Source organism: Nycticebus coucang, chromosome 2 (genome assembly GCF_027406575.1).
Source record: "Nycticebus coucang isolate mNycCou1 chromosome 2, mNycCou1.pri, whole genome shotgun sequence".
Taxonomy (NCBI): Eukaryota; Metazoa; Chordata; class Mammalia; order Primates; family Lorisidae; genus Nycticebus; species Nycticebus coucang.
In genome coordinates this window covers 41,102,274-41,127,977 of record NC_069781.1, presented here as the reverse complement: position 1 = coordinate 41,127,977, position 25,704 = coordinate 41,102,274, and the positions used below count along the sequence as shown (strand labels likewise).

The 25,704-nt window shown below is 39.4% G+C and overlaps 1 protein-coding gene across 2 annotated transcripts in view; it reads left to right on the top strand.

Annotated features, from left to right (window-relative positions):
- Window positions 1-25,704, top strand: part of DCAF10 (DDB1 and CUL4 associated factor 10) — a 63,210-nt gene that overhangs the window by 25,944 nt on the left and 11,562 nt on the right. For both annotated transcript variants that reach the window (XM_053568444.1, XM_053568434.1), the window contains 3 exons: window positions 10,972-11,169; window positions 20,242-20,444; window positions 24,049-24,159. In XM_053568444.1, the coding sequence (XP_053424419.1) occupies window positions 10,972-11,169; window positions 20,242-20,444; window positions 24,049-24,159 (512 nt within the window). The remainder of the gene's footprint in view (window positions 1-10,971; window positions 11,170-20,241; window positions 20,445-24,048; window positions 24,160-25,704) is intronic.

The following is a 25,704-nucleotide window of genomic DNA, read 5'->3' as shown; positions in this document are numbered from 1 at the left end:
ATGCAGATTCAAAGTGATGTTATCTATGTATTGCTTTTTCTTAAAAAATATTTTTTTTTTTTTTTTTTGAGATAGAGTCTTACTATGTTACCCTCGTAGAGTGCCGTGGTATCACAGCTCACAGCAACCTCAAACTCTTGGGCTTAAGCTATTCTCTTGCCTCAGCCTCCTAAGTAGCTGGGACTATAGGTGCGCACCACAATGCCTGGCTATTTTTTTTGTTGTTGCAGTTGTTGTATAGCAGGCCCCGGCTGGGTTCACCCCAGCCTGGGTGTATGTGTCGGTGCCCTGCGTACTGACCTAGGGGTGCTGCCCTATCTATGTATTGCTTTTTAAAATTGAATTCAAGATAACATTATTTATCAAGTATACCTTAGCCACACTGTGCATATCCATTTTACCTGGAATTCATACACCTTTTGGGAATGATTAATTATTGATTTTACTGCCAATAAGATAGCTTGAAGTGTGTATACATATTTTTGGCCCCAAGTACTACTAAAAGATTTATGTAGAAGACAAAAAAAGATAAAAATATGAAACAATAGCTAAAAGACGGGATTAATTTAGAGGGTATGCAAAGGATTACAGAAAAAGAAAATGCACAGATTGATGGAGAACAAATTTTTAAAGATACAATGGTTGAGAATTTTTAGGACTAAAGAAGTGGCCTGAGACCTCAATCAAAAGTGAACCTTAAAGATAAATCCACATATAGACAGGTTGTGGTGAAACTCTAGAACAGGGGTCCTCAAGCTTTTTAAACAGGGGGCCAGTTCACTGTCCCTCAGACCATTGAAGGGCTGGACTATAGTTTAAAAAAAACAACTATCCGGCGGCGCCTGTAGCTCAAGGAGTAGGGCGCCGGTCCCATATGCCGGAGGTGCTGGGTTCAAACCCAGCCCCGGCCAAAAACCACAAAAAAAAAAAACTATGAACAAATTCCTATGCACATTGCACATATCTTATTTCGAATTAAAAAAACAAAACGGGAACAAATACAGTATTTAAAATGAAGAACAACTAAAGTTAAATCAGCAAACTTACCCGTATTTCAATGGGAACTATGGGCTTTTGGCTGATGAGATGGTCAATGTCTGGTTCCATATTTGTCACTGCTAGTCGTAACAAGTGATGCAAGTGTGCATCATCAGTTAGTCCCGAGACTGAGAGGAGGAGTCTAGAGACAGAGGAGGGGAGTCTAAGAGTGCCGCACACATTCCACACATGCGCACTGTAGCAGGACAGGCAGCGGTGGCAAAAACACCTGGAGGGCTGGATCAATGTCCTCGGTGGGCTGCATATGGCCCGCGGGCCTTAGTTTGAGGACCCCTGCTCTAGAAGATCAAAAAGCAAGAGAGAATCTTTTAATTAATTAATTTTTAAGAGAGAATCTTAAAAGCCACCGAAGTTAGAAGTCATGAGATATGGTAATTAAACTATCAAAAGATTTTTATCTTCAATATTAAGAGAAAATAATGTTTATTTCCATCTTATATATAAACTGTTAATCCAGACTGAAGAATTTTAATTAGGTAACATGTTAAATGTTATTAATAGCAAAAGAAAATAATTTAGGAGTTTTGGGGGAATATGTTTAACACAAAATTAAAACTAAATTCTAGATTACCACTATCCAACAGTAGTATAATGCTAACCACATATGTACTTTTAAATTTTATAGAGGCTACATTAAAAAAGAAAGAGGCTGGCTCGGCACCTGTGGCTCAAGAGGCTAAGGCGCCAGCCACATACACCTGAGCTGGCGAGTTCGAATCCAGCCTGGGCCCACCAAACAACAGTGACAGCTGCAACCAAAAAATAGCTGGGAGAGGCAATTCTCTTACCTCAGCCTCCCAAGTAGATGGGACTAAGGCACCTGCCATAACAAATACCCGGTTTTGTTTTTGAGAGAGAGTCTCAAGCTGTCACCCTGGGTAGAGTGCCATGGTGTCACAGCTCACAACAACCTCCAACCTGGGCTCAAGCAATCCTCTTGCCTCAGTTTTTCTATTTTTAATAGAGACAGGGGTCTTGCTTTTGCTCAGGCTGAGGAAAAAATTAAACAAATGCAAATCATCTGTGGAGGAGAAAACTCAGTATCATAAAGAAGTTTATTTTCCCCAGGATAGTCTATAAATTCAGTGCAGTTTTAGTTAAAATATCAATAATGTTTTTCATAAAACTTGATTTTAAAATGTATTATTTATTTTTAGAGATGGGATCTCACTCTGTCACCCAGGTTGGCATGCAGTGGCTATCGCTTATTGCAGCCTCAAGCTTTTGAGCCCAAGTGATCCTCCTACGTTAGCCTCTCAAATAACTAGGACTGTAGGCATATGTCACCACATCCAGCCAATTTTTTTCTTTTAAATTTTTTGTAGAGTTGGGGTCTTGCTGTGTTACCTAATTCTTGGCCTCAAGCAATCCTCCCACCTTGGCCTGTAGTGCTGGGATTACAGGTATGAGCGACTGTGCTCGGCCCCTAGAATTTATATACAACACCAGATGGTAGTTTTGAAGAAGACTAAGGTGGTGAGAGTAATTATGTGTCCATATATCAAACATAGTCTTAGGACAGGGATAAATTAAGTCACAGTGAAATATCCCAGAAACAGAATTACGCATATATGAAAATGTTATATATGATTTCAGGGTATTATGAGTTTGTGGGGAAGACAATAGATTTGGTTATATATAAAAGAATAAAATAAAATTAGATCACTGCTTCACACCATAAATGAAAATAACTCCAGTTAAGAGCTGTGCTCTGTGGCTTATACCTGTAATCCTAGTACTCCAGGAAACCAAGCTGGGTGTATCTCTAGAGCTCAGGAGTTCGAGACCAGCGCCTGAGCAAGAGCAAGACCCTGTCTCTAAAAATAGCCAGGTCTTGTGGCAAGTACCTATAGTCCCAGCTACTTGGGAGGCTGAGATAAGATGATCCCTTGAGCCCAAGAGTTTGAGGTTGCTGTGAGCTACGATACCATGGCACTCTAATCTACCAGGGGCAACAAAGTGAGACTCTCTTTAAAAAAAAAAAAAAAAAAAAAAACACAACTCCAAATAAAGACCTAATTATGAAAGCTTTAGATTGGAAGAAAACATAGAACATACATATATATATAGTTTTTTTGCTTTTTTTTTTTTTTGAATTTTGCTTTCAGTTGTCTTTGAAGTTTCTTTCATTCTCTCTGTCTCTCTTTCTTTTATTGAGACAGTGTCTCACTTGGTGGCCCTTGGTAGAGTGCTATGGCATCCTAACTCACAGCAACCTCCAACTCTTGGGCTGAGGCAATTCTCTTACCTCAGCCTCCCAAGTAGATGGGACTAAGGCACCTGCCATAACAAATACCCGGTTTTGTTTTTTTTTTTTAGAGACAGGGGTCTCACTCTGCCTCAGGCTGTTCTAAGTGTAGGAATAGGTTTTTTTGTCTGTTTGTTCTTGAGACAAGGTCTTGCTGTGTTGCTCAAGCTAGAGTCCAGTCTAAAATTCCTGGGCTTGAGTGATGCTCGTTATGCTTCTGCCTCACCCCTTGTAGTAGCTGGGACTACAGACACATGCCACCATGTGTAGCTAACTTTTTATTACGAAAAACTTTTTAAGTTAACTGGAAATGGGTAGAAAAGAGATTTTTTTAAAAAAGGATTTCTTGGGCAGCGCCTGTGGCTCAAAGGAATAGGGCACCAGCCCCATATGCCTGAGGTGGTGGGTTCAAACCCAGCCTTGGCCAAAATGCAAAAAAAAAAAAAAAGGATTTCTTGGGTGGCGTTGCCATATATCAAGGGTGGCCTGTTCAAACCTGGCCCCGGCCCAACTACAACAAAGGAATAGTTGGGCACTGTGGTAGGAGCCTGTAGTCCCAAGCTGCTTGGGAGGCTGGGGCGGGAGAATCGCCTGAGCCCAGGAGTTAGAGGTTGCTGTGAGCTGTGTGACACCACGGCACTCTGCTGAGGGCGATAAAGTGAGACTCTGTCTCTACAAAAAAAAGGATTTCTTAAGACACAAAAAGCACAAACCCACAAACCATTAAGGATTTATATCTCAACTGCATAAAAATTGAAATTTCACTATAACCAAAGACATCATAATAATGTGAGAAGAGAAGCCATAGGCTGGTGTGAGAAGAGATTTTCAGTGCACATAACCAAAAAAGAATTAGTATCCAGAATATATAAGACAATAAGCCTTTAGCAAAAAAGGCAGAGAAATAACATAAGGGAAACTATAATGAGGAATAAATATGGAAAGATTTTCAAGGTCACTTGTTATCTTGGAAGTATAAATAAAAATAACAGTAAATACCAGGTATTAAAAGATTTTGAGAAATGGGAATTTAAATATCATTAATGTAGTATAAATTTGTAAAATTTTTTCAAGAGCAGTTTAACAATATTTAATAAAGTTGACAATGTATTTTTCACCTGGCAGATTCAAAGAGATTAATACATATATTTTTTTTTTTTTTATTGTTGGGGATTCATTGAGGGTACAATAAGCCAGGTTACACTGATTGCAATTGTTAGGTAAAGTCCCTCTTGCAATCATGTCTTGCCCCCATAAAGTGTGACACACACCAAGGCCCCATTAATACATATTTTTAAGAAATTAATATAGGCTCGGCGCCTGTGGCTCAAGTGGCTAAGGCACCAGCCACATACACCTGAGCTGGCGGGTTCAAATCCAGCCTGGGCCCACCAAACAACAATGGTGGCTGCAACCAAAAAATAGGTGGGCATTGGGGGGGGGGGGGCGCCTGTAGTCCCAGCTACTTCGGAGGCGGAGACAGGAGACTCGCTTGAGCCCAGGAGTTGGAGGTTGCTGTGAGCTGTGATACCACAGCACTCTACCCAGGGCAACAGCTTGAGGCTCTGTCTCAAAAAAAAAAAAAAAAATTAATGCACATGCTCACAAGGAGATGTGTAAATGGGGTTCATTATAGCGTGGTTAGTAATAGAAGTTGGAAACAAATGTCTGTTCAGAGGAAAATAGATAAATTTTAGTATGCTCATACAATGGAATACTATACATTAGTTAAAATAAATGAGCTGAAAGCATCAACATCTGATATACATCTCAGAATTTGGAGACCAACGAAGAAAAGTAAATTGTAGAATGAGCTTTACAGTATGATACCATTTATATAAAAAAAAGTTTTTAAAACTTTACAAACATAAGCTTGATGAGAGCATGTATTTGTCCTATGCTCTGCCCTAGCATATGCTCTACCCTAGACCTATGCCTCGCACATAGTAGATGTTCATTAAGTATTTACAGAATAAATTGAGTGCAAAACCATATATAAATTGTGGATACATACATATGAATTCATGGTATTAAAAACTTGCAAGGGGAATGACAACAAATTTTGGATAGTGGTTCCCTCTGGAGAGGGAGGGGTTTGAGGAGGGCTACACAATGTACTTCAACTGTGTAATGGTCAAAAAATATTTGAAAGATAACTGTTAAAATTGATAAAGCTGGGTGGTGGGTATCACAGGTGTTTTGTTATATTCTTCATAATTTTCTCTATGTTGCTAATATTTTATAATTTAAAATTTTCTTATCTCATGAAGACTGTCACGTTGTTTGCTCCCACTCAGAATGACCTTTAATCTGTTGTTAGAATTCGTATTCTTTATCATTGTCAGCCTTCATTTATTAATGAAGTCAGTGTGCCTATCATAGCACCCTTCATACCTACAAATTTGAATGTTTTTTCTTTATTGATTAGAGAAATGGATTTTGAAGCTTATTTAGAAGTTTTGAGTGAGAATCTAAAGGGTCTTCAGTGCATGAGCTGAAGTGTTCATTATTTATTAATAATACTAACTTCCGGGCAGCGCCTATGGCTCAGTGAGCAGGGCGCCGGCCCCATATACCAAGGGTGGCAGGTTCAAACCCAGCCCCGGCCAAACTGCAACAAAAAAATAGCCGGGTGTTGTGGCGGGCGCCTGTAGTCCAAGCTACTCGGGAGGCTGAGGCAGTAGAATCACCGAAGCCCAGGAGTTGGAGGTTGCTGTGAGCTGTGTGACACCACGGCACTCTACCGAGGGCAATAAAGTGAAACTCTGTCTCTACAAAAAAAAAATAATAATAATACTAACTTCCATTTTTTGAGTGCTTACTATGTGCAAAACCTTTTGTGAAGCACTTTTTCTTACATTAAATTGTTTAATCCTCACAGTATCCTGTGAGAGATTGTACCTATTTTTAAAGTTTGACAAAACTGTCACTCATATAGAAACTTATTCAAGTTCTTATATATAGTAAATAATAGAGCTGGAGTTCATATTAATTTCCATTAGACTGTCTCACACTGTACTGTTCAGAGATGTGAGCATGCATTTTCTGGTTCGGTTCTAGGTAGTCATTTTGCAGATACATGGTAATATCTTCTAATTTATTTCTTAATTTTGTGGTTTGCTTATCTTATAAAATAGAAACATTGATAGTTGTATAGGATATTTTCTGTTACTTCATATTTTGGGACAGTAAGGGGAGAAGTAATTTAACTACTTACCCCTAATAAACAGGCTTACTTTTCATTCATGAAGGATCTGTATGTGGATTTTTAGTTATTTGAAAATGTGGGTTCTGGGCGGCGCCTGTGGCTCAGTCGGTAGGGCACCGGCCCCATATACCGAGGGTGGCGGGTTCAAACCCGGCCCCGGCCAAACTGCAACAAAAAAATAGCCGGGTGTTGTGGCGGGCGCCTGTAGTCCCAGCTACTCGGGAGGCTGAGGCAAGAGAATTGCTTAAGCCCAGAAGTTGGAGGTTGCTGTGAGCTGTGTGAAGCCACAGCACTCTATTGAGGGCCATGAAGTGAGACTCTGTCTCTACAAAAAAAAAAAAAAAAAGAAAGAAAGAAAATCTGGGTTCTAAGTATGAGGTTGCAGAGAGAAGTCCTATGGGCATCATCACAATAGTATTAACTTAAATGATGTGACGATTACAAAATTAGTATCCATTTAAATATATCCTTTTGAAAGCTTTGTTTGATGGGGAGAACAATGGAGACGTTGGTCTGTCCCCAGGGATGGATGGTGGGATGTTACTGAGTGACAAGAAGAACAGTCCTACCCGTTTTTATTTTGCTTCCAACTTCTTTGTCAAACTGAATGATTTTAAGACCAAAAAGAGCAGGCACTTTGAATAAAAGATACTGAAATCCTCAAAAAAAAAAAAATATATATATATATCTCAGGATCTATTTCTCCCTCCCACCATCTATGCTACTCTGCCTCTTTTACATTTCAGACAGTATAATGCTATAATGCATTGCTTATTCACCGGGCACATAAAATTTCTTATCTTGCAAAGGGTGTAGAATTTGACAAAACCTTGAAAGTGATTTTAGAGAACTGGTCAAGTTACCTAAAAATCATGGCAAAAAAAGATCTAGAGTAGTTATCAATGAGAGAAAAGAAAATGACAGAAAGGGTTACATGAAAGAGATGTCAAAGAATTATGTGAATATCTTCACAAACTAAAGAAAACCTTTTGGGAAAATTTATAAAGTTCTTGAATATTTATATTGAAATGATCCTCTTTGATTATAGCATAAAACTCAAATATGAATAAAAGATGTTGTATCCTGCTATCTTAATATCATTGGGAAGATTATGCAAAAATGCCCTATTTATTCTTATTCTAAGAATTTGCATATATAAATGCTCCTCAACTTATCATGGGGTTACTTCCCAATAAACTCATTATAAATTGAAAATATTGTGAATCCTGGCCAGGTGTGGTGGCTCATGTCTGTAATCCTAGCACTCTGGGAGGGCGAGGTAGGGGGATCACTTGAGCTGACAAGCTCAAGACTAGCCTGAGAAAGAGTGAGCCCCCCCCCCATGGGTGGCGCCTGTGGCTCAGTCAGTAAGGCGCCGGCCCCATATACCGAGGGTGGCGGGTTCAAACCCAGCCCCGGCCAAACTGCAACCAAAAAAATAGCTGGGCGTTGTGGCGGGCGCCTGTAGTCCCAGCTGCTGGGGAGGCTGAGGCAAGAGAATCGCCTAAGCCCAGGAGTTGGAGGTTGCTGTGAGCTGTGTGAGGCCACGGCCCTCTACGAGGGCCATAAAGTGAGACTCTGTCTCTACAAAAAAAAAAAAAAAAAAGAGTGAGCCCCTATCTTATAAAAATGAAAAACTGAGGCAAGAGGATCGCTTGAGCCCAGGAATTTGAGATTGTTGTGAGTTATGATGCCATGGCACTCTAACAAGGGTGACAAAGTGAGATTCTGTCTCAAAAAGAAAAGAAAATATTGTAAATCAAAATGTATTTAATACCCAAGTAAACCTTTTTATTTTTATCTTTTATTTATTTTCTTGAGACAGAGTCTCACTCTGTTGCCCTGGGTAGAGTGCCATGGTGTCATAGCTCACAGTAACCTCAGACTCTTGCGCTCAAGCAATTCTCTTGCCTCAGCCTCCAAAATAGCTGGGATTACAGGCATCTGCTATGACACCCAGCTAGTTTTTTTCTGTTTAGTAGAGATGAGATCTCACTCTTGCTCAGCCTGGGCTCAGACTCCTGAGTTCAAGCAGTCCACTTGCCTCAGCCTCCCAGAGTGCAAGGATTACAGGTGTGAGCCACTGCACCCAGCCTGTTTTATTTTTTTCAGAAGAGGTTTTTGCTCTGTTACCTAGGCTAGAGTGTGCAGTGACATCATCATAGCTCACTGCAACCTCAAACTCCTAGGCACAAGCAATGTTCCTGCCTCAGCCTCCCAACTAGCTGGACTACGGGTGTCCGCCACAATGCCTAGCTATTTTTTTTGTTGTGGTTATCATTGTTGTTTAGCAGGCCTGGGCCAGGTTTGAACCCGCCAGCCCTGGTGTATGTGGCCAGCACCCTAACCACTGAGCTACACGCGCCAAGCCTTAATATAAAGTTTTAAAAGTTAAAAAATATATTTTGCATAGAAAAAAGCTTATAAATATATAAAAAATATTATTGTGGATGTATGCAGTATATTGTGTTACAAGTTGGTTACAAGAGTCAAAAAGTTTTAAAAAGTGTATGAAGTAAAAAAGTTTCAGTAAGCTTAGGTTAATATATCTAAATTGAAGAAAGAAAAAACATTTTTTATGAATTTAGTTTAGCCTAAGTGTACAGTGTTAATAGAGTCTACAGTAGTGTACAGACAGTAGTGTTTTAGGTTTTCACATCCACTCACTGTTCACTTGTTGAATCATGCAGAGCAACTTTCAGTCCTGCAAGTTCCATTCATAGTAAGTGCTCTAAGTGGACCATTAAAAAAAAAATCTTTTCTTTTTTATTTTTTTAGAGACAGAGTTTCGTTTTGTCGCCCTTGGTAGAGTGCTGTGGCATCATAACTCACAGCAACCTCCAGCTCTTGGGCTTAGGCGATTCTCTTGCCTTTGTATCCCATGTAGCTGGGACTACAGGCGCCCATCATGACACCCAGCTATTTTTTTGTTGCAGTTTGGCTGGGGCTGGGTTCAAACCTGCCACCCTTGATATATGGGGCCGGTGCCCTACTCACTGAACCACAGGTACTGCCCTAAAAAAAATCTTTTATGTAGTATTTTTACTATACTTTTTTTTTTTTTTTTTTTTGCAGTTTTTGGCCAGGGCTGGGCTTGAACCCGCCACCTCCGACATATGGGGCCAGTCCCCTACTCTTTTGAGCCACAGGCGCCACCCTATACTTTTTTTTTTTTTTTTTTTTTTTGACAGAGTCTCAAGCTGTTGTCCAGGGTAGAGTGCGGTAGCGTCACAGCTCACAACAACCTCAAACTCTTGAGCTTAAGTGATTCTCTTGCCTCAGCCTCCTAAGTAGCTGGGACTGCAGGTGCCTGCCACAACACCCAGCTATTACCATATGTTTTCTGTATTTAAATGTGTTTAGATAGGCAAATCCCATTGCCTCCAGTATATACAATTGCCTACAGTATTCAGTACAGTAACATTTTATACAGGTTTGTAGCCTAGAAGCAATAGGCTACACAATAAAATATAGGTATGTAGTAGGCTGTACGATCTAGGTTTATGTAAGGACACTCTATGAAGTTCACACAATGAGAAAATCACTCATTGATGCGTTTCTTGGAAAGTATTCTGTTGTTAAGCCATGCGTGAGTGTATTCAAAAGAAAGCAAGAATTAGCCAGCTCAAGGGGTAAGTGATAGGTGGTTTCAGATAGCAGAAACAGCCTCTATAAAGGCCTGGAATTTTAAAACCATGGTAAGTTTCAGAAAAGTCATTATGATGTTTGTGAACGTTGAGGTTGATTTCTATCAAGAATTATATATAATTTTATCCTGAAAGCAGCTGCAAGATTCATTTTTTTATACATAAGATTAGGAAGATTATATAACATCATTATCATTAGAGAAAGCATCCTGATGTTCAAATCTACAGAAATCCAAGTATGAATGGTTGGTTTGTTATTTTCTAAGTATTTATGTAAAATATATTCTCACTAAGGATCAAGAAATTAGTATAAATTAATAAAAAATATGAATTATAGAATATTTTAAATGTATTTTATAATCTTAACTGGTACTAATAAAATGTTATTAAGTATATTAGTTGGGGAATGCCTTTGAGTTAATAGATAAAAAATAATGTCAATCTGTATAGCAATTTTTGTATGTTAAATATGTTCTAAATATAAAGAGATACTACTTATAGCAGAATAAATATTTATTTGAACTTTTTACACATAATGTGTCCCTTTCAGTAATTCTTCAAAATCTCTTCACTAATTTGTAGCAAATGAATCAAGTAACAGCGTGGTTCTCATTAAATCAGTATCCTGGTCCTGTGATGAAATGAATTATGCTTAAACTGTCTATAGTATATCTGAGTGACTGGGTTTATAGAGTGATTTTTGTACCTCTTGAGATAATAAAGACTGTTTCTCAAATCATGTTTTCTTTAAAAAGAGATTACATCAATCAGTTTTTGTTTTTTGTTGTGTTTTTCTTTTACTCTTATAGATTTCTTGATAACCGGCTGTTCGCTACCTGCTCTGATGACACTACAATAGCACTATGGGATCTGAGAAAACTGAACACCAAAGTATGCACTTTACATGGTCACACTAGCTGGGTGAAGAACATCGAATATGATACTAATACCAGACTCTTAGTAACATCAGGATTTGATGGAAATGTCATTATTTGGGACACAAACAGGTTTGTGAATAGAAGACCACCGTGTTAGGATTGTAAACAAAAATATATATATATATATATATTTTTTTTTTTTTTTTTTTTTAAGGCAGAGCCTCAAGCTGTCACCCTGGGTAGAGTGCCATAGCGTCACAGCTCACAGCAACCTCCAACTCCTGGACTCAAGCTATTCTCCTGCCTCTGCCTCCCAAGTAGCTGGGACTACAGGTGCCTGCCACAACACCTGGCGGTTTTTTTTTTTGTTGTAGCCGTCATTGTTTGGCGGGTCCCGGGTGGATTCGAACCCACCAGCTCAGGTTTGTGTGGCTAGTGCCTTAGCCGCTTGAGCCACAGGCGCCAAGCCAAAAAATATGTTTTTTTAAAGTAGTGAACAAATTCAGTGTTCTGTCTTAGGCTTGAAAAAACTGGCTTTCAGAAAAACAAATCAAAAAGTGATACTAGGGCAGTGCCTGTGGCTCAGTCAGTAAGGCTCCAGCCCCATATACTGAGGGTGGCAGATCATACCCAGCCCCAGCTGAATTGCAACAAAAAAAATAGCCGGGCGTTGTGGTGGGCGCCTATAGTCCTAGCTTCTCTGGAGCCTGAGGCAAGAGAATCACTTAAGCCCAGGAGTTGGAGGTTGCTGTGAGCTGTGTGATGCCACAGCACTTTACCCAGGGCCATAATGTGAGACTCTGTCTCTAAAAAAAAAAAAAAAAGTGATTCTAGGCCTGGTACGGTAGCTCATGCTTGTAATCCTAGCACTCTGGGAGGCTGAGGCAGGTGGATTGCCTGAACTCACAGGTTCGAGACCAGCCTCAGCAAGAACAAGACCTCATGTATAAAAATAGCCAGTTGTTGTGGCAGTCACCAATAGTCCCAGCTACTCAGGAGGCCGAGGCAGGAGAATCACTTGAGCTGGGAGTTTGAGGTTGCTGTGAGCTGTGATGTCACAGCACTCTACCAAGCGTCACATACTGAGACTGTCTCAAAAGAAAAAAAAGTGATTCTACTTTTTACTGCTTGTGCTTAGTATATTGCAACTGAAAATTTGGAGCTGAATGTGGTGGCTGAAGCCTATAATCCCAGCTACTGGAGAGACTAAGATGGGAAGATTGCTTCAGGCCAGAAGTTTGCAACCAGCCTGGGCAACATATCAAGATCCCCATCTCTATAAAATATTTTAAAAATTAGCCAAAAGTAGTGACATGTGCCTGTAGGGCTAGCTACTGGGAGGCTGAGGCAGGAGGTTCACTTGAGCCTAGGAACTCAAGACTAGCCTGAGTGATGATAATTTTTTTTAGAGACAATTATATGGCAAGGAAACTAAGTAATATGGTTAATGATAAAAACTGGTGTATAAAACGAATTTCTGAATTTAAGAAAAAATATTTCTGTCATTTTTTTCCCTCTGAAACTAAAATGTTCTCCCTCTTTATTCCTTCTTTTGTTTTTGGTTTTGAAACAGACCCTTATTTTGTTTCCCTGAGTAGAGTAATACGATATCATAGCTCACAGCAGCCTCAAACTCTTCGGTTTCAGCAGTTCTCTTGCCTCAGCCTCCCAAGATGGTGGTCTTGCTTTTGCTAGGCTGATCTGGAACTCCTGAACTCAAGCAGTCCCCCTGCTTTGGCCTCCTAGAGTGTTAGGATTATGGGCATGAGCCACTGCAGCCAGCCTGTTCCTTCAGTTCTAAATCTATTTATTATAATTTTTGTACCTGCATTAAAAGAGTAGTTTTTGGCTTGGAGCCTATAGCTCAAGTGGCTGAGGCGCCAGCCACATATACCAGAGCTGGCAGGTTCGAATCCAGCCCGGGCCTGCCAAACAACAATGACAGCTACAACCAAAAAATAGCCGGGCTTTGTGGTGGGCGCCTGTAGTCCCAGCTACTTGGGAAGTTGAGGCAAGAGAATTGCTTGAGCTCAGGAGTTGGAGGTTGCTGTGAGCTGTAATGCCACAGCACTCTACCCAGGGCGACAGCTTGAGGCTCTGTCTCAAAAAAAAGAAGAGTAGTTCTTATTTGGAGGGAATGTTTGGAAATAATATGTGGAACAGTTTTGGTTGTCACTATGGAGGAGGAGCGAGAAAGGGAGATATACTGACATTTAGTTGGGAAAGACCAGATTTTCTTTCTTTTTTCTTTTCTTTTTTGAGACAGAGTCTCACTTTATCTCCCTCGGTAGAGTGCCATGGCATCACAGCTCACAGCAACCTCCAACTCCTGGGCTTAGGCGATTCTCTTGCTTCAGCCTCCCGAGTAGCTGGGACTACAGGCACCCACCACAACGTCCGGCTATTTTTTGTTGCAGTTTGGCTAGGGCCGGGTTTGAACCCGCCACCCTCAGTATATGGGGCTGGCGCCCTACTGACTGAGCCACAGGCACCTCCCAGGACCAGATTTTCTAAACGTCCTACAGTACACAGTACACTTTGCATAGTAGAACAGTTGTCCCACCTAAAATACCAGTTAAGCCTTTGCTGTGAAACATTTCAAAAATATGTCTCCGTAAAAAGAAATCGATTATTTTTTTAAAAGAAATTAATTAAAGAGTTGAAATTTGAGCAATAATTACAGTATGCCTATTCCTAGCTATGGTGTAGTGATAACACATCAGGATTATTTATGAAATATCTTTTGCAGAGATCTATGTATAAAAAGAGGAAGGCAGCTAGGCAAGGTGGTTCATGCCTGTAATCCTACCACTCTGGGAGGCCAAGGAGGGTGGATCATCTGAGCTCAGGAGTTTGAGACCAGCCTGAGCAAGAGTGAGACCCGGTCTCTACTAAAAATAGAAAATAACCCAATAACACACCTGTAGTCCCAGCTACTTGGGGGGCTGAGGCAAGAGAATTGCTTAAGTCTAGGAGTTTGAGGTTGCTATGAGCTGTAATGCCATGGCACTCTAGCTGGGGCAACAGAGTGAGATTCTTTTGTCTTCCAAAAATAAATAAATAAAAATTAAATTAAAAAATGACCACATTGGTGGCACCCATAGCTCAGTGGGTAGGTGTTGGCCACATACACCAAGGCTGGCGGGTTCGAGCCTAGCCTGGGCCTGTTGAACAACGACACCTGCAACCAAAAAATAGTTGGACGTTGTGGTGGGTGCTTATAGTCCTAGCTACTCAGAAGGCTGAGGTGAGAGAATCGTGAAAGGCCAAGAGTTTGAAGTTGCCGTGAGCTGTGATTGCTGTGAGCTGTGATGGCCAGCACTCTACCGAGGGCAACGTAGTGAGGCATTGTCTCAAAAAAAAAAAAGAAAGAAAGAATAACCACATTAGTAGATAACATGGATAAATTGATTTGATTATTTTGAGGAATAAAATTCACCATTCTGTCATAATTCATAGTGAAAAACAAAAAAGAGGAAACGTCATTGCCAACCTTGCAGAAGTTGAAAAGATTATAAGGGAATACTATAAGCAGCTTTATGGAAGCAAATTAGACAATTTAATTATTTATTTATTTATTTATTTAGAGACAGAGTCTCACTTTGTTGCCCTCAGTACAGTGCCGTGGCATCTCAGCTCATAGCTACTTCAAACTCTGGGGCTTAAGCAATTCTCATGCCTCCGCCTCCCCAAGTAGCTGGGACTAAAGGTGCCTGCTACAATGCCCAGCTGTTTTTTAGAGACGGGGATCTTGCTCTGGCTCAGGCTGGTCTAGAACCTGTGCACTCAGGCAATCCACCCACCTCAGCCTCCTAAGTGCTGGGATTATAGGCGTGAGCCACTGCATCCGGTCAAATTAGACAATTCAGATAAATACGTAGAGTTACAAATTACTAAAACTGACTCAAAATAAATAGAAAATCTATAGACCTGAAGACCTATAGCAAGTAAAGAACGCGAATTATTAGTTTTAAAATCTTGGGTGACGCCTGTGGCTCAAGGAGTAGGGCACTGGTCCCATATGCCGAGGTGGTGGGTTCAAACCTAGCCCTGGCCAAAAACCACAAAAAACAAACAAAAAAAATCTTCCCACAGTGAAAAGCTCAGGCCTACATGACTTCATTGATGAATCCTAATAAGCATTTTATATAATAAATAATACTAATCCTTCACAAACTTCAACTAGAAAATACAGTAGAGAATACTTTACAACTTTACAAGATTTGGCATTATCTTGATAGCAAAACGAGACAAACATAATAAGAATAGAAATTAACAGATTAATATTCCTCAAAAAATTGATTAAAAATTCCACATCAAAATCTTAAACAAAATCTAACAACATATATAAAGGATTATATGTCATGACCATATTGAATTTATCCCAGGAATACAGGGTTGAATTAACTTCCAAAAATCAATTAATGTGATATCATATTAATAAAGGTTATAACCTATAAGATCATCTCAATAAAGACAGAAAAGCACTTAACAAAATGATACCCCTTTGTGATAAAAGTAGGAATAAAAGGGAACTTACTCAACTTGATAAATGACTTTATGAAAAAACTACAGGTAAAATAAATACTTGATGTTGAAAGACTGAGTGCATTCCCCCTAAGATTTGAAGCAAGACTCACTACTTTTATTCAGCATTGTACTAGAGCTTCAACATTGCGTTGGTGGTGCCATCAGGCAAGAAAAAGAAATAAAAGGCATCTAGATTGGAAAAGAAGTAATAAAACTGTCTTCATATGCAGGGGATAGGATATTGGATATATTATAGAAAATCTGAAGGACTCCACCAAAAAACCCACTAGAACTGAAAAACAAGTTTAGTAATTTCACAAGATGTGGAAAATTGATACACAAAGATCAACTATATTTCTACATACAAGCAATAAACATTCCAAAAATGAAAAAAACAATTCCATTTACTATTCTTTATTACTAAAGAATAAAATACATAAGAATAAATTTAGCAAAAGGAGTATAAGATTTGTAGAATGAAAACTATAAAACACTACTGAAAGAAATAATAGAAGTTATAAATGAGGGCTGCACTATATACTGAGGGTAGCAGGTTTGAACCTGGCCCCGGCCAAACTGCAACAAAAAAATAGCTGGGTGTTGTTGTGGGCTCCTGTAGTCCCAGCTACTTCGGAGGCTGAAGCAAGAGAATTGCCTAAGCCCAAGAGCTGGAGGTTGCTGTAAGCTGTGACGCTACGGCACTCTACTGAGGGCGACAAAGTGAAACTCTGTCTCTAAGAAAAAAAATGGAAAAGAAGTTATAAATGGGGCGGTGCCTGTGGCTCAAGGAGTAGGGTGCCGGTCCCATATGCCGGAGGTGGCGGGTTCAAACCCAGCCCCGGCCAAAAACTACAAAAAAAAAAAGTTATAAATGAATGGAGAGATATTCCATATTTATGAATTGTAAGGCTTAGTGTTATTAATCAATAACAAGTATTGGTAAGAAGGTTCAAAAACTGGAACCTTAATTGCTAAAACTTACATTGCTGGTGGGAAAATAAAATGGTCTGGAGACAGGTTGTGTGGGGTGCAGCATTGGGGAGATGTTAGTGAAAAGGATACAAAATTTCAGACAACAAGGAATAAGTTCAAGATATTTATTTATAGACAGTCTCAAGCTGTTGCCTTGTGGAGAGTGCCGTGGCATCATACCTCACAGCAACCTCCAACTCGGGCTCAAGGCATCCTCTTGCCTCAGTTTTTCTATTTTTAGTAGAGATGAGGTCTTGATTTTGCTCAGGCTGGTCTCGAACTTGTGAGCTCAAGCAATCCACCTGCCTTTGCCTCTCAGAGTGCTAGGATTACAAGTGTGATCCACTGCACCCGGCCTCAAGATATTTATATTGTACAATTTGGTGGCTATAGTTAATCCCAATTTATTGTATTCTTGAAATTTACTAAGAGTAGATTTTATTGTTCTCACCATAAATAAATAGTAAGTGTATGTGGTAATAGATATATTACTTACCTTGATTTAGCTATTCTACAATGTATACATATTTTAGAGCATCATGATCATACCATAAATATGTGTAATTTTTATCAATAAAGTAAAAAACATTGTTACATATAAGGCCAAAATATAAAAGCAGTGTTCCTATATCATAAGAAACAATTTAAATTTTAAAAGTATATGAGTTTTTGTAATAAAAAAATTTAGCTGGGACTGGTTGCGGTGGCTCATGCCTGTAATCCTAGCACTCTGGAAGGTGGAAGTGGGTGGATTGCTTGAACTCAAGAGTTTGATACCAGCCTGAGGTAAGAGTGAGTCTCCATCTCAACCATGTGTCCCAACTACTCAGGAGGCTGAGGCATGAGGATCAGAGGCTGAGGCATGAGGATCACTTGAGCCCATGAGTTTGAGGTTGCTATGAGCTGTGACGGCATGGCACTCTACTGAGGGCAACAAAGTGAGATTCTGTCTCCAAAAAAAAGAAAAGAGACATTGTATACTTGAAGTAAAAGTAGGATACGACAGAGGAGAAAAATAGATGGGATGCTTCTAAGGTACTGATACTGTTCTACTTATTAATATGGGTAATCAATCATATGTGTTCATTTTTCTTTAAACTCTACATATGTTTTATCTGTGTTCTTTATGTATGTCATGGTTCATGATTTTAAAAATAACAAAAAAGGAAGTGAGAAATAAAAATAGACATGGAATAAAAATCTACCAGAAAAACCCAAGGTAGATTTGAAAAAGAGCCAAATAGAATTTAAAGAAAAAAAAAAATACATCTGTGGAAATTTTAAAAACTTAGGATGGGGCAAATAGCAGGTTAGACACAGCTTTAAAAAATAGATTAGACGATAGATATTGAAAAGTAAGTTTCGCATATAAAACCAGCACATTGTACCCCATGATTGCATTAATGTACACAGCTATGATTAAATTAAAAAAAAAAAAAAAAAGGTGACCGAAAATACAACATAGAAATGAAGGGATACAAACATGAAAGAGTAGTTTTGAGACTGGGAGAGTAAAATATGAATGTGTTTGACATTTATTTGGAGCTCTATAAGAACAGAAAGAAAATGTATAAAAGGCAGTATTGGAATAATGACAGAATTTTCTAGATTATATGAATCTAAAGTTTTGGAAAATAAAATTAATCCCAATAAAGATAAATCGAAAGGAATCCATATTTACACATATCTGCAGTATTTCAAAGAAAAAGAGAACAATCAGAGGGGGAAAAAAGATTAAATTAGATGCGTGTGGTAGGTAGTACACCCACCTGTAGTCCCAGCTACTAAGGAAAATGAAGTGGGACAGTCACTTGAGCACAGGTGTTCAACACTGCAGCCTGGGTGACAGCAAGACCTTATCTCTTAAAACAACTTATCCAAAGTAATAGGCTAATAGCAGACTTACAAATAATAACAAAAGAAGCAACAACTCAGTGGAATATTATCCTCCATATTAAGAAAGAAATAACTATTGACTAAGATTACATGCTCAGCTAAACCTTTATTCAAAAAGAAGAGTGAAATTAAGATTTTTCAGAACAGTAAAAAGTGAGAGAGTTTACCTCAACAAAGTATTACTTAAAATTCTGAAAGGACCAGGCATGGTGTCTCAAGCCTGTAATCCTAGTACTCTGGGAGGCTGAGGCAGGTGGATTGCTTGAGCTCAGGAGTTCCAGAACAGCCTGAGCAAGAGCAAGACCCCATTTCTAAAAATAGCCAGGCTTTGTGGCCAGTAGCTGTAGTCCCAGCTATTTGGGAGGCTGAGGCAAGAGGGTACTTGAGCCCAAGAGTTTCAGGTTGCTGTGACCTGATAACAAGTCATTCTACCAAGGGCAACTAAGTGAGACTCTGTCTCAAAAAAAATAAATAAAATTCTGAAAGAAGAAAGAGACTGGGCATGGTGGCTCATGCCTGTAATCCTAGAACTCGGCCGCTGAGAGTGTCGCTTGATCTCAGGAGTTTGAAACCAGCCTGAGAAAGAGTGAGGCTCTGTCTCTACTAAAAATAAAAAAATTAGCCAGGTGTTGTGGCAGGCGCCTGTATTCCCAGCTACTGCTGGGTTTAGGCAGGAGAATCACTTCAGCCCACGAGTTTCAGGTTGCTGTGAACTGGGCTGATTCAACAGAGTTAGACTTTTACCTCTACAAAAAAAAAAGAAGAGAATGATCTAAAAAGAAAGACTGGCAATGAAAGAAGGAATGGTGAGCAAAAAAAGAAAAGAAAAGTTAAACACATAATGTAAATTGAAATGCACATTGAATGTAAATTCTTTTTTTTCTATTTTTTTAACTGTTGGAAGTTGTACATCTTTTTCTTTAGCACTCATGTTTTCATTCTACTTTTCTCATAGAATTATATCCTGCTATATTTTATGCATTATTGGTCATTCTTATCTGCAACAAAAATACAATGTGTATATAAACTGACATTGATTTAATAAATTATTTCCTGTGGCCACAGGCCAATAATGTTTGATTTTTTTCCTCTGGATTTAATTATTATTACAATATTATTGATTTACAGTTGATCAAAACAACATGTATTATTTTAAATACCACTAACATAAAAGTAAATTTTATTGGAAAGGTGTCTCTTTTTTTGAAGTTTCAAATGTTTTTTAATTGACATGTAATTATGTGTATTAGGTATGATGTTACGTATAAAAATGTATGTTGTATAATGGTCAGATCAGGGTGTTTAGCATGACCATCACCTCCTGCATTTATCATTTCTTTGTGGTGAGGATATGCAAAAGTCATTCTCAACTTATTCTTCCTAATTGTAACTTTTTACCTGTTGACCAACCTTTCTTCATTCTCCTAAATTCTATTTTTTTTTTTTAAGACAGAGTCTCATATGTTGCCCTGGGTAGAGTGCCATGGCGTCACAGCTCACAACAACCTCAACCTCTTGGGCTTAAGTGATTCTTTTGCCTTAGCCTCCCAAGTACCTGGGACTATAGGCGCCCCTACACAATGCCTGGCTATTTTTTTGTTGCAATTGTTTAGTTGGCCAAGGCCAGGTTCGAACCACTGGAATGGGTTTGCCACCCTCGGTGTACGTGGCTGGCGCCATAACTACTGTGCTACGGGCGCCGAGCCCTAAATTCTGTTTTTAAGAGCAAAAATAAAATACATCTGTCACTAAACCACTATGTTATAATTAAGTCTTGGTTTTATGTTTTGGTTTCTTCTGTAGGTGTACAGAAGATGGGTGTCCACATAAGAAATTTTTCCATACACGTTTTCTCATGCGAATGAGATTAACACCAGATTGTTCAAAAATGTTGATTTCAACATCCTCTGGCTATCTCTTAATTTTACATGATCTTGACTTAACCAAGTCTTTAGAAGTAGGTAGCTATCCCATTTTGAGAGCAAGAAGAACTACATCAAGTTCAGGTAAGCTTCTTTTTTCTTAAAAAAAAGTTTTTCTCAAGAATCTCAGACATAGGGTGTTTTATATTTCTTTTCTGAAAATGATAGCAGGAACATTAGAAGACATTCTATAGAAAGTTCAATGATAGCATTTTCCCTAACCAAGTATAATGATCTGTATGCATCTTTGACATAGCATTGGTTTGTGGCTCCATATATCACAAATGGTCTAGGTGGAAAGAATAACTGCTAACTTGAAAAGTATTTTCTTTTACCTTTCTGCTAATGGGTGTCATTGGGTGTCATTGATCAGTACTTAAGAGTCATAACTATGCCAAAACTTAGTGATAGCTCGAGGTAATATCAGTCTTCTTTTTTTTGAGATAGTCAATTTGTTGCCCTCGGTAGAGTGATGCGGCATCATAGCTCACAGCAACCTCAAACTCTTGGACTTAAGGGATTCTCTTGCCTCTGCCTCCCAAGTAGCTGGGACTATAGCTGCCTGCCACAATGCCCAGCTATTTTTTTGTTGTTGTTGCAGTTGTCATTGTTTAGCTGGCCCAGGCTGGGTTTGAACCCACCAGCCTCGATGTATGTGGCCAGGACCCTACCCACTGAGCTACGGGCGTCGCCAACCTCAAACTCTTGGGCTCAGCCTCCCAAGTAGCTGGGACTGTAGGCGCCTGCCACAATCCCTGGCTGTTTTTTAGAGATGGGGTCTTGTACTTGCTCAGGCTGGTCTTGAACCTCTGAGCTCAGGCAATCCACCTACTTCAGCCTCCCAGAATGCCAGGAATACAGGTGTGAGCCCCTGTGCCTGGACTTTTTTCTTTTTGTAAGGCAAGCATGCTGCACCTGGACTTCTTTCTTTTTTTATGGCAAGTATGAAACAAAGTTTATTGAGCAAGAGAGAATTACAGAGTAAGAAAGTTTACAAAGCAGGATGTATTCACCAAAGACAGCAAATGGGCCTCCATTGCCAAGGCAAGTAGGCAGAGAGGCCATTATCAGTCATCTTAAGTCCTTCTGGAATCCCTTAGAGCTTTTAAGTTATAACCAGTATAGAATTTTAATTTTAAGGGTGTACTATATCTTCCAGGACTTCCAGATGTCCAGACACAGGTAACTGGTACCATCTTATCTCAGTGACCCCACCACCTTCTTGCTAAAGTCCTGTCTCTTCTCCCATTGCTGATTCTGTTAGACTTAAGTGAATGTAAGGGTCAGAAAAACTTAAGGATTATATTGTATTATCATGTGATTTTTAAAAACTGTATCTACTTTTGAGAAAGGAATAATCTAGGGACATACCTATCATTTATGATATTGTGCTTATGAATAAGAACCCAGACAGAAAGACTTTAGCATTTGAAACACTGAATATTCATATATTGTTATTAAAAGGCAGCTTCAAATGATTGTAATCTTCTGTGTATACAGGGCCACTTCTGAAGATTCCTTTGGGAAAGAGGGGGCATAATTGTACTGCTGTTGCCCAGATTAACTGCTAAAAAGTAGAAAATAAAGTTTTATAAACTTACTTGCAAACAAAGGATTTCATAAATAATGCAAATATAATGCTTTTAGATTTAGAATTGCCTTGTAAGTTAAACATAATCAAGTGTAACTTAATGAGAAATCATACTTATGATCCAGCTGGCCTTTTTTTTTTTGAGACAGAGCCTCAAGCTGTTGCCCTGGGTAGAGTGCTGTGGCATCACAGCTCACAGCAACCTCCAACTCCTGGGCTTGCCTCAGCCTCCCAAGTAGCTGGGATTACAGGCGCCCATCAAAACTCCTGGCTATTTTTTTTTTTTGGTTGCAGCCGTCATTGTTGTTTGGCGGGCCCAGGCTGGATTTGAAGCCACCAGCTCAGGTGTATGTGGCTGGTGCCTTAGCCGCTTGAGCCACAGGTGCCAAGCCAGCTGGCCTATTTTGATTCCACAACCAAGGTTTTCAGTCTCTTGAGAGCAGTTCTGACACTAAATAACATCATAGGAAATGAGATTGGTAAGAAGTTATAACAGAGGTGTGGGGCAACTATAAAAGTGTGATGAAATGGAGATCGCTCTTTGGAGTAATATATTTAATTCTATCTGATATTCATTTTATCTTTTCCTCAGATTTCAATGTAAAGTTTTGAATTGTTTTTCAAGGAGTATTCACATAAACTGGGCGCCGTCGCACATACCTGTAATCCCAACCTAGTACTAGGGAGGCTGAGGCTGAGGCTGAGGTGTCAGGATCCCTTAAACCTCGGAGCTCAAGTCTAGCCTGGGCAACATAGTGAGATCTTCCTCATCTCATCTGTTTGGAAAAAAAATATTTACATAATTTTGAGAGTTTTTCGTATGCCTTAAAGGAGGATCCGTTTAGGCTGGGCACATTGGCTAACACCTAGAATCCTAGCACTATAGAAGGCAGAGGTGGGTGGATTGCTTGAGGTCAGGAGTTCAAGATGAGCCGAGCAAGAGGGACATCCCATCTCTACTAAAAATAGAAAAATTAGCTGAACATTTTGGTAGGTGCCTGTAGTCCTAGCTACTCGGGAGGCTGAGCTTGAGCCCTGAATTTGAGGTTGCTGTGAACTATGATGCCACAGTACTCTACTGAAGGTGACAGAGTGAGACTCTGTCTGGAAAAAAAAGGATTTAGATTTTTTCACATTCACAGTAATGGGGCTGTGTCTTGGATGCTATTGTAACTTTAAACAATAGGCTTAAGAGTTTAATTTTCATTTTCCTTGAATTTTTGTGTTCCATTTTAGTATAGAAATTATAGGGAACCAGAGCTACTCCTGTGCTTATTTGTTTTTTTAATTTTTATTTCATGTAAACAAGTTTTTGGTAGAAAAGATTTTAGACAGGGACTAGAGCTTAGAAAACTTCAAAAATCCATGCTATCTTCCTCATTCTTAGCTATATAGGACAGTTTTGGGGGGTTTTTTTTTTTTTTTTTTTTTTGGTTTTTTGAGACAGTCTCACTGTGTCACCCTCGGCAGAGTGCCATAGCATCACAGCTCACAGCAACCTCAAACTTTTGGGCTTCAGCAATTATCTTGCCTCAACCTCCCAAGTAGCCGGGACTACAGGCATCCACAATGCCCAGCTATTATTTTCTTGTAGTTGTCATTATTATTTGGCAGGCTAGGTCGGGTTCAAACTCCCTAGCCCCGGTGTATATGGCCAGTGCCCTAGCCGCTGAGCTACAGGCACCGAGCCTTTTTTTTCTTTTTTTTTTTGAGACAGATTCTCACTTTCTCACCCATGGAAGAGTGCTATGGCATCACAGCTTTTAGCAACCTCAAACTCTTGGGCTCAAGCGATTCTCTTGCCTCAGCCTCCCAAGTAGCTGGGACTACAGGTGCCCACCACAATGCCTGGCTATTTTTAGAGATGGGATCTTGTTCTGGCTCAGGCTGCTCTCCAACCTGTGAGCTCAGGCAGTCCACCCACCTTAGCCTCCCAGAGTTGCTGGATTGTAGGCATGAGTCAATGTGCCCAGCCAGTTTTATTTGAACATTTTTTTTTTGCATTTTAAAAGTATTGCTCAAGTAGAAATTTAAAAGTTAAGAGCCACTACTAGAGTTATGCTACGTTTATTGTCAGAATTTTTTTGTATTTTTAAGATTTGACCACTTCATTGAGTTCATCTGGTCCTAGAGTTTCCGGTTCACCTTGTCATCATAATGATTCTAGTTCTTCTGAGAAACACATGTCACGAGCTTCTCAAAGGGAAGGTAGGTAAAAAAGTTGGATTTTATAATCTTACAACAACAGATTCCACCAAATAGCCTTCTTTGGTTTGGTTTTAATCCATAAAAAAAAAAGCCAATAGAGATGAGAATATTTCTTAGCCCTCATCATTTTCAAAAAGCTAACTAAGGTCTTCAGGGTTAAATATCTTTGGCTTAACTGTTGGTTGAATTTGAGCTTTAGTTTTATTATCCAGACTTAGTTTTGTCTAACTGGGAGAGAAAGTAGTTGAGAAATACAGATTTTAGTTCAGGTTGTTGCAACAGTTAAGTGAGATTATGCATGTGAAAGAGATATATAAGGGATGAAATTTTCAGGTGATTGTGAAAGTCATCTGGTTCTTCCTAGGAGGCATTTGCTCTGCCCTTTCCTTATCTGTGCAATGCCTGACAGAGGGGTTGTGGGAACTACAATTGGCCCCACTCTGTATTTGCCAGTCTAGCCATTCTGTCAGAACTAGCTGCTCTGCCTATCCCTTCCACCTCCTAAAAGAAATGCTTTCTACCTGTACAAATGCCATTCTATTGTTATTTTTCATACTAATCCACATCTATTTTTTTATTTTTTTGTGGAAAGAGTATTAAGGGCCAGATGTGACTTTGGGGGATGGGGGTCATTTTGGATCACTCTTTGGAGATGCACGTGTCTCTACCTCAATATTTAGGGCAGGGACTAAACATTAGACTTCTAATTTGTATTTTCTTTAGGTAACTTGGCCTGGTAGATGCTGGTTATTTTGCATGACTACTTAGGTCAGTAGAATGGTTTGAAACCCTTTCTAACCTAAACTATGGCATATCTATTTTCCTTTGGACGTCAAAGACTGATGTCTCACTTTCTCACTTTTAAGGTTAAAAACTCCTCCCCTTAAATTTAAAAATTAATGCCCAAAGTATAAACATTTCTCCTTTGATTTATAGCAGAAACATCTTTTGCAGATCTACCTGTTCGTCTACTAGAGCTATGACAAACAGGATAAGCCTTCTCATAATCATTGAGAAAAGAATTTTTTTTCTTTTTATTAAATCATAGCTGTGTACATTAATGCAATCATTGGGGTACAATGTGCTGGTTTTATATAACATTTGAAATATTTTCTTTTTTTTTTTTTTTTTTTTTTTGTAGAGACAGAGTCTCACTTTACTGCCCTCGGTAGAGCGCCGAGGCGTCACACAGCTCACAGCAACCTCCAGCTCTTGGGCTTATGTGATTCTCTTTCCTCAGTCTCCCGAGCAGCTGGGACCACAGGCACCCGCCACAACGCCCGGCTATTTTCTTGCTGCAGTTTGGCTGGGGCCGAGTTTGAACCCACCACCTCGGTATATGGGGCCGGCGCCCCACTCACTGAGCCACAGGCACCGCCCACCATTTGAAATATTTTCATCAAACTAGTCAACATAGCCTTCACTGCATTTTCTTAGTTATTATGTTAAGACATTTATACTCTACACTTAGTAAATTTAACATGTACCCTTGTAAAATGCACCATAGGTGTGTTCCCACCAATTACCCTCCCTCCTCCCTCCCCC